The sequence below is a fragment of the Triturus cristatus genome, chromosome 7 (assembly GCF_964204655.1).
Source record: "Triturus cristatus chromosome 7, aTriCri1.1, whole genome shotgun sequence".
NCBI classification, from domain to species: Eukaryota; Metazoa; Chordata; class Amphibia; order Caudata; family Salamandridae; genus Triturus; species Triturus cristatus.
In genome coordinates this window covers 317,454,910-317,474,515 of record NC_140590.1, presented here as the reverse complement: position 1 = coordinate 317,474,515, position 19,606 = coordinate 317,454,910, and the positions used below count along the sequence as shown (strand labels likewise).

General features: G+C 47.4%; 1 protein-coding gene across 7 annotated transcripts in view; it reads right to left on the bottom strand.

Moving 5' to 3' along the window:
- PPP6R1 (protein phosphatase 6 regulatory subunit 1) overlaps positions 1-19,606 on the bottom strand; it is a 1,096,922-nt gene that overhangs the window by 448,928 nt on the left and 628,388 nt on the right. For all 7 annotated transcript variants that reach the window (XM_085616386.1, XM_085616383.1, XM_085616382.1 and 4 more), the window contains one exon: positions 7,432-7,568. In XM_085616386.1, the coding sequence (XP_085472512.1) occupies positions 7,432-7,568 (137 nt within the window). The remainder of the gene's footprint in view (positions 1-7,431; positions 7,569-19,606) is intronic.

The window sequence follows — 19,606 nt, the reverse complement described above, 5'->3', positions numbered from 1 at the left end:
TTGTTGAGATCCAAACATTCCTTTGTGACAAGCATTACGGACACCAGCTCTTAACTGAAAAAGGAGTAAAGTCAATCTTCTTCCTGCTTGTTTTCTCGTGTTTTCTTTTTAAACAAGTTTATTTTTTCTTTTTTAAGTAATTTGCTGTCATGCTTTGTGGCACGGAAGATATTAATGCCTCAGAGGAAACCCCACTGCATGCACTGAAGACTAAGTCACTTTACAGTGCCAAAGATATCCTCACAGTCTACTCCTATGCTCTTGGCCTTCTACCATTCACTATAAACACGCCTCCCCTGGAAACACGCATAATAACAGCATGTCCATGATGCAGTTAAGCTTTGAGACCTAACACATTTACAAATATACTAATACAGCTATGCAAGCATAGGTAGGCAAGCATAGGGCTCAAAAAAACACAGTGCCTTAATATGAGAAAGCAAATAGAGCTCAATGAAAGAAAATACTGGAACACATTGAGGCTGCTCTAACACTGTAGCACATGAACTAGGCTTCAGTCTATATCACCATCACGAAAAGTGCACAAGCAAGCAGAACAAGTTACTTACCTTCGGTAACGATTTTTCTGGTGGATACAGTATCTGCCTGTGGATTCCTCACCTTGTGAATATCCCTTGCGCCAGCAACATTCGGAAACTTTTGTAGCAGTCCACGCCGATGAGGCCGAAGACTACGTCACAGAGACACGGCTCCGCTCGCGACTCCGCTGACGTCACCGGCTCCATAAGAGGACCTCGTCGGCGTGATGACGTCAGTTCCGCCCCTTTTTTCCGTGCCTTCGAGGCACACGGACGGACTGACAGCAATATGTACATAAACAGTATACACAGTACACAATATGCATATCAACACATTCAGTGTGGAAAATAAATAAAGCAGAAGAAATAATATAATGCCTTTGACAGTGATAAACACAATTGAAACCCATCAAAAGAATTACAGGCATAGAGTCACTGGTATAGAAGGATGGACAACGGGGAGGCGGGTGGGTCAGTGAGGAATCCACAGGCAGATACTGTATCCACCAGAAAAATCGTTACCGAAGGTAAGTAACTTGTTCTTCTGATGGATACATCTGCCAGTGGATTCCTCACCTTGTGAATAGATTCCACAGCAGTCCCCACTCCCGGAGGAGGGTGTCCATCCCCCTATACCAGAAAATCCTGAAGGACGGAACGAGCAAAATGTCTGTCCCTCCTCACCTCGGTGTCTAAGCAATAATGTTTTGCGAAAGTGTGGAGGGAGGCCCAAGTTGCCGCCCTACAAATGTCCTCCACCGGAACACCCCTAGCTAAGGCAGATGTGGAAGACTTTGCTCTGGTAGAATGAGCCCTCAAACCCTCCGGAGGCTCCTTACCAGCTAGGGAGTAGCAGATCTTGATGCAAAGCACAATCCATCTTGAAAGGGTGCGCTTGTGCACCGCACGACCCTTTCTGCAGCCAGCAAAACCCACAAAGAGCTGGTCATCAATCCTGGAATCCCTTGTCCTGTCCAGGTAGAAGCTCACCGCCCTCTTAGGGTCCAAGCGGTGAAGTCTCTCCTCCTCCTTGGAAGGGTGAGGGGGAGGATAAAAGGAAGGAAGGGTAATGGACTGCCCCAGATGGAAGGGAGTTACCACCTTAGGCAAAAATGCAGCCCTGGTCCTGAGTACCATTCGTTCAGCATGAATGGTCAAGAATGGGGGTTTCGAACTTAGAGCTTGAAGCTCACTTACCCTCCTTGCCGAGGTGATTGCTACGAGGAATACCGTCTTAAAAGACAAGAGCCTCATGGGACACTTATGTAAGGGCTCGAAAGGAGAACCCATGAGATAGGTTAAGACAAGGTTCAAGTCCCATTGAGGCACAATAAAGGGAGTTGGAGGAAATTTGTTTGTAAGATCCTTTATAAAACGAAGAACAATAGGAGACTTAAACAGCGACGGCTGGTCCGGCAAACAAAGGAAAGCCGATAGAGCCGATAGATATCCTTTCACAGTAGCCACAGCAAAGCCTTGCTGGGCAAGAGAAAGGGCAAACTGTAGAATATTAGACAGACGAGCCTTCAAGGGATCAATGGACCTCTCTCCACACCATTTAACAAATTTAGACCACCTGTAGGAGTAAATGGACTTGGTGGAGTGTCGCCTGGCCGATAAAATAACATCCACCACATCTGGCGGGAGAGAGAAAGAATTCAGGTTGCCCCGTTCAATCTCCAGGCATGAAGGTGTAAGCTCTGGAGGTGGGGGTGTAGAACCTGCCCCTCCGACTGCGAGAGGAGGTCTGCCCTCAGAGGGAGAGGGAGACGGAGCGGAAGGCACGAGGAGAGGTGGAGAAGATCTGTGTACCACACCCTTCTTGGCCAATCCGGAGCGACCAATATAACTTGGGCCCGGTCTTGGCGAATCTTCCTCAGAACCCGAGGAATCAAGGGTATGGGAGGAAACGCGTAAAGGAGTCGTGAGCCCCAACTCAACTGGAACGCGTCCCCCAACGCTCCCTGCAACGGATACTGGAGACTGCAGAATGACCGGCAGTGAGCGTTCTCGTGAGTGGCGAATAGATCCACACGAGGAGTCCCCCACGTCCGAAAGACGTGACGAACCACCTCTGGATGAAGCCTCCACTCGTGATCGGCAGAGAACTGCCGACTGAGACTGTCCGCACGCACGTTCAGAACTCCGGCCAGATGATTTGCCATCAGACAAATCCGATGGTCCTGAGCCCAGGACCATAGACGCAGGGCCTCTCTGCAGAGACAAAGAGACCCCACTCAATCCTTGTTTGTTTATATACCACATCGCGGTCGTGTTGTCCGTCAGGACTTGAACAGACTGACCGCGAAGGGAAGGGAGGAAGGCCTTGAGCGCCAAACGTATTGCCCGTAACTCCAGAAGGTTCATGTGAAGCAACCTTTCCTCTGGAGACCAAAGACCCTTGATCTCCAGATCCCCCAGATGAGCACCCCACCCTAAGGTGGATGCATCCGTTATCACCGTGGCCACCGATGGAGGTAGATGGAAGGGCTTTCCTTGGGACAGATTGCCCTCCACGCTCCACCAAGATAGATCCGCTGCAGCTTCTCTGGAGATCCTCACAGACTCCCTGAGATCTCCCTTGTGCTGATACCACTGCTTGCGGAGGCACCACTGGAGCGCCCTCATGTGCCAGCGTGCATGGTTGACCAACAGTATGCAGGAGGCGAACAGACCGAGCAGGCGAAGGACCTTCAGAACTGGAACAACCGCTCCGCTGTAAAACAAAGGAATCATTTCCTGTATGTCGAGAATCCTTTGAGGAGGAGGGAATGCTAGACACACAGTAGTGTCCAGTACCGCACCTATGAACAGGTTGCGCTGAGAGGGCACCAGGTGAGATTTGGGCACGTTGATCGAAAAACCCAATCTGTACAACAGCCGAGTTGTATCCTGCAGATGACACAGCACCTTCTCCGACGACTCCGCCTTGATCAGCCAGTCGTCCAAATAAGGGAAAACCGAAATTCCCGATCTTCTGAGATGGGCTGCCACCACTGCCATCACCTTCGTGAAGACTCGAGGTGCCGAAGTAAGACCAAACGGGAGGACCGCAAACTGATAATGTTGCGACCCTACCGTGAAACTGAGATACTTCCTGTGCGACTTCAGAATGGGGATGTGAAAATACGCATCCTGCAAGTCGAGCGACACCATCCAGTCCTCCTGATTCAGCGCCTGAAGAACCTGAGCAAGGGTGAGCATCTTGAACTTTTCCTGTTTCAGGTAAAAGTTCAGGATTCTGAGGTCTAATATCGGACGCAATCTGCCGTCCTTTTTCGGGATCAGGAAATACCGGGAGTAGCATATCCCTGACCCCTCTCCTGCTCCGGGACCACCTCTATCGCGCCTTTCTGAAACAACTTCAGGACTTCCTCCTGCAGGAGAAGACGGTGGTCCTCCGAACAAACCCCTTGGCAAGGAGGGTAATTTGGAGGGAATTCCCGAAAGGGAAGGGCGTACCCATTTTCTACAAGATCTAGAACCCAGAGATCTGTAGTTACAGATTCCCAATCTTGTAGAAAATGGGTAAGCCGGCCCCCCACAGGACCAACATGATCCGGAATGTCGGATCTAGGGCTGTTTTGCGGTGGTGGGAGGGGCTGAGGAAGAGGAAGAGGAGGAGGAGAGCTGACGAGAGCCACGTGTGCGACCCCTGACTCTTCCTCTGTAACCTCTGGACGAGGAACTTTGCTGCTGCTGCTGAGTCTGTCTATAGGTACGAAAGGATGATCTTCCAAAACCCCTGTACCTCTTAAAAGACCCTCTCGACAGACTGGAGTCCCAAAGATTTAGCAGTTGCCTTGCTCTCCTTGAATCTTTCCAGAGCAGCATCTGCCTTTTTCCCAAATAGGCCAGACCCATCAAACGGTAGATCCAGTAGAGTCGACTGTACATCTTGAGAAAACTCCGATGTTCTCAACCAAGCACTCCTCCTGGTCGCAACAGCCGACCCCATGACTCTTGCCACAGAATCAGCAGTGTCCAGACCACTCTGAATCACCTGCCGCGCAGCCGCCTGAGCATCAGCCAAGATGTCATTAAAATCAGATCTATCGTCCTCAGGCAATTTCGGCGCCAGTTTCTTAGCCGAGTCCATCAGCGCGTGAACATAGCGTCCCAAGAGACATGTGGCGTTAGTCGACTTCAAAGCCATGCTGGCTGATGAGAACACCTTCTTTGCCGATTGATCCAGCCTTTTTGCCTCTCTGTCCCCAGGGACCTGTGGAAAAGCACCTTTAGACTTCCCAGAACAAGCCGCTTGAATCACCAGACTCTCTGGTGACGGATGGGACGACAAAAATTCAGGATCTCCTGGGGCCACTCTGTATCTCCTTGCGATCGTCTTTGAAACCGCAGGAGCAGAGTTTGCGACACACCTCCAATACAGGCTCCACAATGGCCTCATTAAATGGAAGCAAAGGCTCTGACACCGCTGTGGGATAATGCAAGACTTCAGTCAAGATGTTTGACTTAAACTCCGTTGTTGGAAGCTGGAGATCAAGCAACTCCGCAGCTCTCCTTATGACTGCATGGTAGGGTGCGACATCTTTGGAGGGTTCATCAGATGGCGGAGTAATCTCCCACTCAGGAGAAAGGTCCAAGCCACTAGCTTCCTTAAGCTCGTCAAAAGCCTCATCCGACTCTACCAATTCTCCATCCTCCGCCTCCTCTTGAAGGTATCTCAGCTCCTCAATAATCCTCTGAGTCTCCCTCCTGGAGCGAATTCGAATCGTCGGCGGCGCCGTAATCGACTCCGACGGCGCCGGTGCCAGTGGAGCCATCGGCGTCGAACGTGGATACAGCGGAGCCTTCGGCGTCGAACGAGGTCGAGCCGGAGCCGGCGAGGATGGAAGCGGCGTCGACGTTCTCGGAGCCGGAGGATTCCAAGACGGCGTCGCCGGATAAAATGGGTAGAAAGGAGCCTGAGGATACACCTGCGGCACTCCCAAGTTAAAGGCCAAAGGACCCATCGGACCCGTAGGTGCACCAGGGGCATACATGGCACGAGCAAATACCCCATACATCGCATTTAAATAATGCGAAGGATCCTGACCTGGCCCAGGAAAGGCAGGATACTGGTCAGGCCCCACCGGACTCGGGCCAACCGGCGCCGACGGTGGATTCAACGGCGTCGCAGGCTCACCCGGGACTTGAAGCTCTTCCGGGGCCGGAGCCGGGGATGAGACCGGCGTCGGAGTCCGGACCGGAACTGGCGAAGCCGGAGACAAAGGGACCACTGGAGATGAAGGACCAGCTGGTGAACCCGGCACAGGAGAAGGAGAGACGGAGTCCCTTCGACGCCGATCAGGTGACTTCGACTTCGGCGCCGTACTCGTCAGAATGACGCCGAGAGGAATGCCTTCTCTTTTTCTTGTGCTTCTTAGCTCTCGAAGCATGCCCCGACGTCGACCTCGAAGCCGACCTCGACTTCGATCGAGACCTCGATCTTGTTTTCCTCCTCTCTCTCTTCTCCTTCTTCATCCTGGCAATAAAAAGTTTTGCCTCCCGTTCTTTCAAAGCCTTTGAGCTCATTTTACGGCAGCTGGTACAACCATCCACATCGTGGTCCGAGGATAAACACCACACACAATCCTCATGTGGGTCAGTGATGGACATATGCTTGCCACACTCCCGGCAAGGCTTAAATCCAGACTTCCTCGATGACATCTTCAAAGAAGACAGGAAACAGCAATGAAAATACACAAAGTATCAACGACGCTAACAACAGCGATTCCCAAAATCCGTTGGCTTCGACGGCGCGGAAAAAAGGGAACTGACGTCATCACGCCGATGAGGTCCTCTTATGGAGCCGGTGACGTCAGCGGAGTCGCGAGCGGAGCCGTGTCTCTGTGACGTCGTCTTCGGCCTCATCAGCGTGGACTGCTACAAAAGTTTCCGAATGTTGCTGGCGCAAGGGATATTCACAAGGTGAGGAATCCACTGGCAGATGTATCCATCAGAAATGCTCTGAACAGTCCGGGCTACATTTTCCCCCCAAAATTGCTAAAACAGCTAAGAAGAAGGCTTTGGCTTGAACTCTCGAGATGGAGAGCACAAGAAAAATTAACACTATCAAAAGAAAACGTCAGATATCAAGATACTGAAAGACGTCAACTGAGAGGAACCCATGCCCTCACAGAACAACCAGCTAGTATTGTACCTGTAGTAGTGTAAATATCCGCAAGAGAGAAGGTTGTTCACTCTAGCAAAAGAAAAGAGCTTACCCCCAAGCCAACATGTAATTCAGCAAAAGACAAGCAATAAGGCACACCCGCAAGCAGTTTTCTATATGCTGAGTGACAATGCCAAGAATTTCACAAGGATGATTGCAGGAATCTTGGAAGATTAACAATAATAAGTGTGTAGTGATGGCAAAGCTAGAGAGCAGCTGTGAGCCAGAGAATATGCAGGGCCCTTCAGAGAGAAAATCAAGAATGTTCTTTTCTGTCATACAAATGAATTTGAGCTCTTGCCCTGTTCATTTCACTTTAATTATATCTCTTTTCTAACACCCGCAACATTTAAACTGCATCTATTATTTTTGTTACATCAATTTCATAAGGTTTAAATACAAGGGACTATTTTCTTTACCCAAATTATATAGCTTTTATCATATCAGTAATGTTATATAATTAACGTTTTTCTTCACTATATTCTCTTACAAATACGGGCCAGTTATATAAAAGGTCTGTGGGGCCAAAAATGCAAAATGTACGTAATTTTGCACGAATATATAAAATAGTCACATTCTTAGACAAATATAATTTACCTCTTATCCTTTTGAAAAAAAAAGTTGTTTGACAAGAAGAGATTGAGTAATGATCAACCAAACTAGCTCATTAAAAAAAAAAAAGTGCTAACAGCAACCTAATATATGTTTGAATCTTACCCTCTTGATTTTCTGGTAAGGGGAAGCTGTTGGACTGTGAGGGGGATTCCATGTCAGTTTTACTTCCAACATCTTCATCTTCTTCTTGGTCATCCTCTGAATCATGACTGTCCTCGCTGTCGGTGCTCCCACAACTCCTAAATTTAATGAAACAATAACTTCAAACATGAGTTTAAATGACAGAGCCTACATATTATCCACTAAAACATGGGACCCATGACTTAATTTCAACAAAATAATCTAAGAAGCATCTGTATCTTTCAACCACGAATCATTTCCATAATTTTACTTACCCATTTGCTTTAAACTAGATCTCTTTTTAAGGAGCACATGACCATTAGACAAACAAAATCGGCTTTGCTGAGGGGTCTCACAACAGGTACCAAGGGAGCGAATGGTATTTCGCCAGTGCCCTCTAGTAGCTCCCTGAAATGCAGACCAGCACAGGATGTATTTCAGATGGCCTAGCAACATTTAAGAAAACAGACCTACAAACCTCCAGACGAGAGTGGCACCCATCCAAATCAATGACTGGGCCAAGTGACTACATGCAAACACATATCGTGCCCACCTATAAATTCAGCACAGTCATACGGACATTGAACCTATTTAAACCCCACGTTATCAGTCATACAGGATGTGTGTAAAAGACGAGATGTTCTCAGACAGTTTTTACTCAAAGGCATATTCTATAAAGAAAAATAAGTATTTTGAGAAGGAGGTATGCGATCTTAGAATATGAAATGATTTAAAAATGCTCTTTGGATGATAGTTCATGGTATGTTTGGGAAATGTTTAGCTATTAGTATTTCTGGTGAATATATTACCTACCTGCAGGTTCTTTACCACCCCTGCCCACGATGATTCAGTGTCATCTATAAAGGTCCATGGTATGTCCTGGTATTGTCCCTAATGTTTATGTTTTCTCTGCTCCACATGCCTCGCAAAGAATAAAAATTATCAGGAGCATACATCTGTGCATGGCTTGCCATCTGCTATATGCTGGCATCATCATGTCCAACGGACGGTGCCGTGGTTGAAGCCACCTGACTTCCCTAGAGTGCCACTGTTGGTTAAAATGTTTTGCGGACTGGGAAACACCTGCAAGGATATTTTTAAAGTGAGGATCCTGCGGGAAGATTCTGGTCATATACGCTCAGCCATGTGAAGAAGGGACCTCATATGTCTAAGTCGGGAGGCATTGGACATTAGTTCCCAAAAAGCGGTAAGTTTTTCTTGACAGAATCTAAAATCCAGGATCCAATCCTTAATTAAAGGGGAGTTTGATCTGCCCCATTTCCTGGTGACTCAGTGCTTTGCTAATAGAAACAGCAGAGCCAGGAATCTGTGGACCCCCACTGGGGCATCTTTGATGTACCACAGAAGCCCTAGTAAAGGAACGGGCTCTAGCTGTACCATGAGTATTTCACTTATGTTGTGAAAGATCTCGCACCAGTATATGGCAATCGGAGGGCATTCCCAGGCCAAGTGCAAAAAGGCTGCCTGATCCGTGTGGCACCTCCAACACACTGTGTAAGCTCGGGCACCCATTCGGTACAACTGTATAGGTGTTCTGTAGTATCGGTTTAAGAATTTGAAATGTATTCTTCTGAGTTTGGAGTTGGGGGATAGTTGCTCGAGTTGCGCACAACAAAATTGCCATTGTTCTTCTGTGGTCTGTGGGTGTATCTCAGTATTCCACTGTTACTGATATTTGGGTGCCGTTACTGGACAGTGTGTTTGCATAGAAGTGTATAGCCTTGTGATTAGTCTGTGTGGCAAAGGGGTGGTGAGTATATGCTCTAGGGCCTGTAGGATTGGGGGTGGTGGGAGGTTGTTAGGAAATGTGCTGTGTATCTGATGACATGTTACACATATACAGTGATGGAGCAATGTATCTGAAAAAGTGTGAGGGGGAGTATCAGTCGGTGATGGTGGTTAAATAAACCCATCTTCAGGGTATAGGTCTGCATATTTGGTGATACCCAGTTTCCGTGCTCGTACTATAGCACCCTGATCCTCCAGCGGGGGCATTTGTGGATTTCTAGACAGGGGTATTAAAAGAGCAAATAGTATCTCTGTGTTAATTCTCCTACGCAGCCCTTCCTATGTCCATTTTAACGTTTCTGTTGTGTCAATGACGTGGCAGGGGCGTTTGTATGGCCTGTATAATGCCACCTCTGGGGGAGTCGGCGCAGCTATGTCTAGCTCAAATGACACATGGGGCTGGAAAGGATTCGGGGGCACCCAGTAGCGGAGGAACTGTGCTTGTGCGTAGTAGGCATATAGAGGAATGTCAGGCACACGTAGTCCTCCTTGATTTTGTGGGAGCGTCAGTATTTCCCAGGCAACCCTGGCTTGTCCTCCTGCCCAAAATCACTAGTGAGATCATCAGCTAGCGCATGGCGTTGAAGAATGTTTGGGTGAGTGTAAGTGGGAGGTTTCCAAAAATATACAGGACTTAGGGAGGACTATCATTTTAGTTATCGCTAATCTGCCCGCTAAGGTCCGTGTCAATTTGGACCAGACTTTGGTTTTCTCCTCAAGCCAATGCTCATGTTGCATAGTTCTTGGATGTCTCTAATTAGCCAAATTCTCAGGTATTTAACCGGGCTCTCCGCCCATCGGAGCGGGTACTCGAGCTCAAATGGTCTGGTACTATAAGTCAGTGGGAATAGTGTAGATTTCTTCCAGTTGATCTGTATACCTGATATGCCGCCAAATTTGGTGATCTTCTGGAGTGTCTGGAGTAAATTTTCCTGGGGATTATTAATATACAGGGAGATATCTGCGTATTGTGATATTACCACCCTACATGAGAATCCCAGTCCCCTGGCTGCATGATGCTTCTTCAGTCACGCCGCAAGGGATTCCATCACAATCGCGAAGGGGGAGAGGGAACAGCCTTGTTTAGTTCCATGAGAGATGGTAAATGTCTTGGATAGTTGACCATTCACTCAGTGGCACGCAGTGAGGTTTGAGTATAGTTATTTAATGTGTTGTATAAATAATGGGCTAAAGTCTAGTTTGGTTAGTACTGCGAATAGAAGTGGCCACTCTAAGGAGTCAAATGCCTTAGTGGCGTCAAGAAGTGCAGCCACCGCAGGTAGTTGAGTGTCTAGATGATGAAGGATCATAAAAAATGTACGTAAATTGTGGGCAGTCGATCTCCCGGGTGTAAATCTCGATTGATCAGGTCTAGCAATGAGCGGCAATAGTGGCTGGACTCTGTTGGCCAGTAACTCTGAATATATTTTATTATCTGTGTTTATAAGAGAGAGTGGCCGGTAGGGCTGTATGTAATTCTGGCAAGCATGTGTGTTGTGAGGTATATAGATTAGAGCAGATGTGTGTGAGGTGGTTCATTATTTCCTGGGGGCCTCATAGGCTGTTGAGCATCATCTCTCAATTCTGTGATGTAATCAATAGTGCTCTAAGGTTGTCGCAAACAGGCTAGTGTTTTGCTTGGTCTATCCCCTTTGCTGCATCTTCTAGCCTGTGTGTGTTTGTCCAAATAGTTGACTTCTCTCCGCGCCTCCTCCTCAAACTCGGAGAGTGTGCTTCTAATGCGGGGAAGTAGCTCACTGTCATTGGATTGAAATTAATCAAGCTCTAGCGTTCAGATCTGAGCTTCAAGATTTTTGAGTGTTTGTATAAGGGCCTCGAGTACTCTTGCTTGCCTGGCTAGGCACCGGCCATGAATGACTACTTTAAATATCTCCCACAGAGATAATGAAGAGGAGACCGATCCCTCATTGAGTGAGACATATTCCATGATGTCTCCCTTAATTTCCTCGCGGAAGGCAGTATCCAGTAGGGCTCTAGGTGGGAGCCTCTACTGAAATGCCCGGCTGGGCGTAGATGGAATCAGTAGGCGGAGCAGGCAGGGTGCGTGATTGGAGAGGGTACTGAGGAGGTGTTGAACGTCTGTGGTCCATTTGACCACGTCTTTGGAAAGCAGCCAAAAGTCAACTCAGGACCAGGCTGAGTGTTGTGTTGTAATGCATGCGACGTCTGCTGTGCCTGGGTGCCACTGTCTCCAAATGTCTATTAGCCCGTTCTCTCTTAGTGTATTTAGTGTAGTACTAGCATTTGGATGCAGCTTACGGGTAGCACCTTTGTGGTCTAGGGAATCGTCGAGGATGGCATTGAAGTCTACCCCAGAGATTACAGCATCACATCCAGTTTGCTTAATTTCACCCCAGAGCTCATTTAAAAATTCGGGTGTGTCCGTTTTGGGACAATAGGCCACCGCTAGTATCACCTCTATTGTGCCAAGTGTGCCCTCTGCCAAGGTGAATCTGCCTTCTGGGTCAGACGGTGTTTTAATCAGGTTCCAGCTCAAGCTCCTTCCTATAAGGATTGTGGTTCATCTAACATAATTTGAGTAGGTCGCAATGTATATATTTCCCCAGTGTCTATGCTGGAGCTTGGCGCTCATTGTGTTTTGCAGGTGCGTTTCCTTAAGAAAGCATATGCCAATTTTGTGTCTGATTAGATACGACTGCATAAGTCTGGCTTTCCTGTTGTCGTTGAGCCCCCGCATGTTCCATGTGAGACAGTTATATGTAGTCATTTATAGATGGTATGTACTTTGAATGCGTCAACGGTTCTGTGATTTGTGTGCCTAAGAGTGTGGTTCGCGGAATAGTTGCTCTGCTTAGCGATGCTGTGTACCCCATTACTACATGTCTCACTATTTGTATGGCATGATTTGTGCACCTTATGTTGTGGCCGCCCTTCAAACTTTCGAACTGTTAACTCCCTCACCTAAAGACTCACCTCCACCAACCCACCAATCAGGTTGAGTCTGTGAATCCCTCCAGTCAACTAAATCAACATAACAGTACAAAGCAAAATAGAGCTTCAAGTTCAGAAAAAATGAAATCGCGGGATCTCTCCCTAGGGGCGTGAAGGCACCAGCGTATACTCCGGCTGTGAGACCAGTTGGCCAAGGTACAGGTTACAAGATGCAGGACGTACACAATAACTGCGCAATTTATACTATCGCATCCCGCACGCAGGATCAAACGGAGGCAGCCCTGGTGACAGTTAGTTGGAATAGACGCGTTAGGAGTGCATCAGAAATCGGGAACCCATACAGAGCCACTACTAATCATTGTCACTTAGACCATTGTCTGCAGATTGTGCTCCATTAGTCCCAGTTGCTTGTTTCTTTGACCATCCGATGTGTCTAGCGAATTTGAGAGCCGATTTTACGTCCGTTAAGTAGTGTGTGTTGTTGTCATGTGTGACTTAACTTAGCGGGTATAGTAGGGCATAGAGAACGCCAGCCTGTTGCAGCATCTGTTTGGTTTAGGTAAACTTGTGCCGCGCTGCTTGGACCACAGGGGTCAAATCTGGGTAGAAAGAGACATTGTTGCCCTTGTAGGAGATTTGGCCTGGTTCTCTGGCACCTCCGAGTATAGTGTCTGTCTCGATAGTTCCAGATTTTAGCCAGGATCGGTCTAGAGGTGGCTCCTACCGGGGGTCTGGGGCCCAGGGAGCGATGAGCACATTCAACCATGAACATAGTGGACAGTTCTGGGCCAAAGATGTCCTTTATAGCTGTAGTCTAGGGAATACCTATTATACGTAGGTTGTTCTTTGTGGAACTGCTTCCAAATCATCGTTTATTGTTCTAATAACAGTTAATACTTTTTCCATGTTGAGCATCTGTTCCTTTGTTTCTACTTGAAATTCGTGCACCTCTGTGTGCTGGTTTTCAAGCTGATCTATGCACAGTTCGTGAGTGTCCACTTGCTTCTTTACATGGTCCAGTTGAGTTGTAAGGATATCTACTTTTGAGTCAATCGTTTTGAGGCTAGTTTTCATTTCTTTCAACAGACTGCGCAAGTCGTCGTTGCTTCCCCCCGTTTCCTCTCCTGTCCCGTGCTAGCTTTCCATTTCGGCATCTGTGTCAGTTTGTCATGTTTGTTGTTTATTTTCAAATGTGAGTTTAGTCGTTTTTTGCGTCGTTTTTGCCCATGGTGTTAGTTCTGTAGGATCCTGCGGGCAGGAATGAGATTTGGTCGGCCTGAACAGACGTTATATTCGAGTGCACCTCTTCAGAGCCGTTTTCAAGTTGGCGCTGTTCCCCACACTTGCTTGTGTTGGTGTTTGTCGTTTACCCACCCAAGTTTGTCCTTGTTTTCAGCTGTTGGCCGAAGGTGTGCGTGCGGTTGCGCTCTGTCTGCTCACGTGGGGCAGTGTGATGTGGAGGGCCTAGCGGTCCGGGTGCTGAGGGGGCCTAGTCGCGGCCTCAGCAGGTAACATGCAGCTCGAGTTATCTCCCCGATTGCCTGTCTGATGCACTAGGTCTTGACGGGGTGTGCCTAAGCCTTGTCTGAGATGGAACCACAATGCGCCCCTCTCCCCAACCCGCAGGGTCCACGAGTCAACAGGATTGCTCCAATCGGCTGGAGCAGGCTGACCGGACTCCACTCGTTGCTCCTTGTCCTATGTGCAGATGACCAACCCGCTGCCCTATATCTGTGGGCTCTCTTTTGTTGTTTAGTAGGTGCCTGGGGAGTGTATCCGCAGTTGCCGTCCTCAGCCCGGGCCACCTCAGTTCCCCCTGTATCGATCATTTAGGGGTATTCACCGCTTAGGGGTATTCTCAGTGCTAGTGTTGAGGTGGGTGTTGGGGGGGGGGATTGGGGCTAGCTCCAAACTTCACCTCTTTGTGTCCTCAGCATTTTTTTTTTTTTCCTTCCAGGTGGGGTAGGGGGAACGCAGCTGATGGCTTCCCACATCAACCTCCTTACTTGTCTTTCGCAGTATGGTGTTGCACCAACGTGGGGACCTAACCAGAGGCCCTCGGTCATACTTGCCCTCCGTCAGACAGATCTTTGTCTCCAGGGGCGGAACCCCGGCTGGCGCACGAGTCTCATCTGGGCCCACGTCGCCGCACCTTTGACAGCCGGATTGGAGCCACCTGGGGCGCCGATTTCGGCTCCACTAGACGCCCTGGTATTTCCCGCGGCGTGTGATGTGTTTAAACAAAACAAAAAAAGTTGTCGTGATTGCATCAGGATATTTGTCGGATTCTGCCTCAGCCGGCAAAGCCCTCTTATCGAGCGGCCATCTTGTTGCTCGGCGAGACCACGCCCCGTCCCTGTAGCTTTAACAGGAGGTAAAACCTATGGCCCTTGGAGTCCTCTTTGTCCTGAGCACAAGTGGGAAAGCAGGTGAAGTCTTCCAAGACCATCTCAGGTCCCAGACAACACATTCAGTACGCTTCTGATCTTTCACAAATTCAGGAGTGTTTTGAAGTGGGTGCCGGTAGGTGCCACACGTAGGCCTTGCATGAGTTAGTGGGTGGGAATGAATCCTGGGGACACCCTAACTCAGTGGTTCTTAACCCTTTGCCTTCTGTGGACCCCTAATTAATCTTTACTGGAAGCCAATGACCCCCACTGAGCCATTACTGGAAGCCAAAGCCTTTTGGATGATTGAACAGCAAAACAATACACATGAACAAGTTACCTACCTTCAGTAACCCCGTATCTTGTAGAGAAAGAATCTAGCTGTAGATTCCTTACCTTTGAATTATCCCCAAACACCAGATTGGATCTGGAAAACATTTCAACAGCAGTGCCTCTGCGTGTCGGTAGATGGCGTCAAGTGACTCCATATCGACGTTGTCCACTGGATGTGACGTCGACAGAGTCCATATAAGCTCTCCCCTGACGCCTGTCAGTTTCTTTTGTGGCCACTTTTTGCACTAAAACGCTGAGCCACTTCTAGAAACTGCAAGGAAACAGTGTGCCCCAAAAATTTTATTTTTGTAAAATGTTTTTTATATCACTTTTTTTTTATAAACTGAAAGGTACGAGAATCCCAGAAGGGATCTGTGAAAGGAAAAGACAACCCAGTTCGCACAGCAAGGAAGAGGACAGGTCAGTAAGGAATCTGCGGCTAGATCCAGTCTCTACCAGATAAGGGGTTACAGAAGGTACATAACTTTTAGTTTGGTAGAGACATCTAGCAGGAGATTTCTTACCTTTGAATTAGATACCCGAGCAATACCATCCCCGGAAGAGGGTCTGCGAACCGGTCCACGAAGGGGGGTGGGTGGTCTGTGTGTGGTGGGTGTGGGTGATGACAGAAGACGCCCCACCAGAAATATAGGAGAAAAAATGAGAGAGCACAAACGGCGAAGAATAAGGATAGGATAGAAGAACACTTCGATAATTACAACATCATAGAACATCACCAATGGAAACCGGACCATTAGCGGATGGGGTTGAGGGCCAAGGATAACGGCTAGGACCAGAGTCCAAGCTCCGGCCATAGGCGCAAGAGATGCAAAAGCACCACCAAAACCGTAAGAAGCATGGCAAACGACAATAAAGGCCATATACCATTTGCGTCCATAGGAAACACTCCGAGAGAAAAACAAGCCCGCTGGTACCATGTAACGGAGAATCAGAGGAGGAAGGTTTGCGATTCAAAGCAAAAAACAAAGGCCCTGTGGGTCACAAGGAAAAAAGAAGCAACATAAGCAAAAATGCGCCCCCTCCTAGAAAGGTAGCATTACATGGCTGTTTTTTGAGATACTGATTAAAAAAAGATATACAACTACACACACACACACACACAACAGAAAAACATACATGGACATATATGTACAACATAAAAAACACAAAAACGCATCACATACATTGTATAATATAATATAGACCCCCTCCTTGATGGACTGGAACCTGCGAAACCCCCCTCTCCCAGCGCCTCCAGACCCTCACGGGTGAGTAGTAGCACTTAAACGCGTGATTGACTGATTGGTTGAAGGACATGCACAACAGAGGACCCTGGCCGAGATGCAATAGCGGCAAGCTGGTAACAGCCATACGCAATCCATAAAATAATAGAGGACATGAAGAGATCACACACCCCAGAAAAAGAAAGGCAATCTGACTGAATGGCGACAATTAGGCGGTTGAGAGATGACCAAAAAGAAAAACAGCAGGTGAAAAACAACACACTAGAACAGAGAAACGAAGACCACTATCTAGAACTTGAAAAGAGCAAGTTCTACAAAGGGCAACACAAGGGAGTCTATTAAGACAACCAGACTACATCTTAGAAGACAAAATATATCGGACAGAAAAAAAGGCGGCTGGGGGTGGAGCAAGACAAAATAATGTGTGGGAAGACCAACAGCACAAGTGGAGGTCCACAACCAACCGACCGGTAGAAGAACTAGAGTAACAGACGGAGTGGCATCATACACAAAATAGCAAGTGTGGAAGTCACAAAAGAAATGTGTTCTTGGAAACAGAACCCATAAAAAGGGTAAGAAGGCATAACAAACACAGCAAGACCCCAAAGTATACCACGACTATGGAGAAGAGAGAACCTCACCTCTTCCAGAAAAAGAGATAGGAGAAAAAGAGAAATATCTGCAGGAAACTTTGTGTCTACGGAACAACCTGTGTTCGCCAACAATTCCTGTGACATCAAAAGTGAGACTCAGCGTCACCCAAGAGGGCAATTTTCCTACTCATGAGTCCAAGGGATAATGAACCCCCAAGGAGTTGGAAATGTATCCTCGCCCGCAAGAAGGAAAAGAAAAGTCCCCAGAAGAATCTGACGGCAGTACCAGACCTCAGTGCAAACCAGCCCATAGGAGGGTGGTTAAGGAACACACACTTTCAAGAAGAACAACCAGTTTGTAACTAAGGGTTGGGGTTTATTTACTTTATTTTGCTAGTTTTTTATATCGCGAACTAGACACTCACGGGTACCAGAGTGCTTTACAAAGTTACAGACCGCTGCATAGTGATAATAATAGAATCATATACGAAGAAGAAAAAGACAGGATATAGGTAGAACTTGGAGAAGGGAGGGTACGCTTTACAATGATCAATGATAGAGGAGATGACTCCATAAAAGCAAACATATAATTGAAAACAAAACTGTCGGATCAGGCACAGGAGGGCAGAGTCCGGAGCGCTAAGTTTAAAACACTGCAGTTGCCGGCGAGAATAGTCACAAGTGTGAATGAAGGGACAAGGGTACCAAAGTATCTAGGGAAAAAATGTCCCTAGAGCTTTGACTTCTTTCTTGAAGGAAATCGTTGACTCATTCCGAGTTCAGTGGGCAAAGTGATCCAAATTATTGTGACCATCCTAGAAAAAGAGCTTGTAGGATTTCTTCTTGTAGAATCTCTGTGGTTTCAGAAGAAGGGTATTGGAGCTTCAGCATGATCTGGAGCCACTAGAAAGCTCAAGTTTCTGGGCAAGATACATAGGGGTTTTGAAGAGGAGGGCTGTGTGTGTCATACAGGCATTGTTTTGCTTGATTCTCCCTTCAGATAGGACCAGTAGAGGAATTTCAGACCCGGGGTGATGAGTTGTTTCTTTTTGAGATGTAATGAGCCTTGCAGCAGCGTTTAGCTAAGCCCTTAAAAGAGCCAATTTGGGTCTGGGGAATCAAGAGAAAGTTGCACTTCTATAGGGCAGCCTGGGAATCACTAGGGGCTTGTACTGTATGCTTGAAATTATTAGGAGGAAGGAAGAATTTTAGTTTTCTTAAAATCTTCACTTGGGGATTTGCCCCTTTTGTGAGTTGGTATAGGAAGGGTCATGGAAATGTTCCCAACAAGGTAAAAAAACATTGGCCAAAACGGCTTTGCGCAGGGCAGAAGCAGAGTAAAAACAGACCACGCAGTGGCAAAGAAGATAAAGAGTTGGCAGAGTAGACCACCCACAGCAAAATATGGACAAAGTATATCCACAAGGAACCTTAAGAGAAGAGAAATTGACAAGAGTCCTTTGCATTCGGCATAACGAGAACTAGCAGAAAGAGTCGGAAGCTGGAATGAAAAGAAAGGACATCGCATAGGGCAGGAGCCGATAAGGTAACTTTGGTCAAGAAGTACGTCCTGTTTCCTGGAGTCTGCTAGGAAAGCAGGGCACCAGATAAGGTGTAAGGAAAAAAGCAAAGAGAAACCCCATGCACCATCCTACCAAATATACAATGTGGGGTCCACTATAAGGGATACCAATGTGCCAGAAACCTATGGAGGGATACCCTTAGGACATGCCGACAAACTACCCTGGAGGAAAGAGAACAAGACAACTGTGCATCCATACAAGAGGAGCAGAATACCACAACAGAACCTGGGTAGAAAGAACAAAAGAACACCTTGCATCAACAGGCGTGGAAGCCAATAGGGACATAAAACAAAATGTGGTACAATAGCGGGGACCATAACCAGTCATTGACAGGTCAGGAAGCAATAAAAAATACCTGTAAAGGCAGGAGCACCTCAACTGGTGAAACTCATAGGTAAAGTGTGAAAGAAAAAAGCCAATGGCACTGTTCTAATATGGCTCACCTGTAAAAGAGAAACCAGGTGGCCCTACCCCCTAAAAGCTCAGTACAGGGGAAAAAGAGGAACAGATGGTATAGCAAGCAGGGCTTAAGATTTTACTACAACCCAACCATCCCGAAAATATAAAGTGGCGTCAGTCTGAATGCAAAACAGATGTTGATCATCAAAAGGCATGTCCACCAAGGTGGATTGAACAGCCTCTGAAAAACCAGAGATGAGCAGTCAGACAGGCTGCCGAAAAGCCACCAAAAGAGCAATGGCTCGCCGGACAGAATCTGTGGTATCAATGCCATAGTAAATAAGCAATTTAGCAAACGGACGGTTAACCTGGTGTAGCTGACTAAGAATATCATGGATGCCATCAGGGACAGAGGCAAACAGGCACAAGAACGAATCCCACAACACATGAGAAAAACGGCCCAGAAGACAAGTGGTAATAAGGGACCGCAAATCAGAACTGGTGGAAGAAAAGATATACCTACGAAGAGCATATAGCCGTATGCTGCAGAGAAGTGAAATTGCATCGAGGCTAGGCCGGAGCGGTAAATTCCGTTCCACTCGCGGAATTTGGGTAATTTTGTGTTCTGCGGAGAATGCGGAATTGCCCAAATTTCTGCGTTCCGCAGCTTCGCGGAATTTTCTGCTTGTTCGCGTTCTCAAAATGCGTGTTTGTGAGATATTTCCCACCCACGCACGAAAACAGCATTCGCGAACAGGAAAAAAGCATCGCAAACAAGCAATTCCGCTGAATTTCTGCGTGCTCACGGAGATTTTTTACCGTTTCACAGAGCTTTGCGTAGCGCGACTATGCAAATTTTACCCACCCCCTAATCG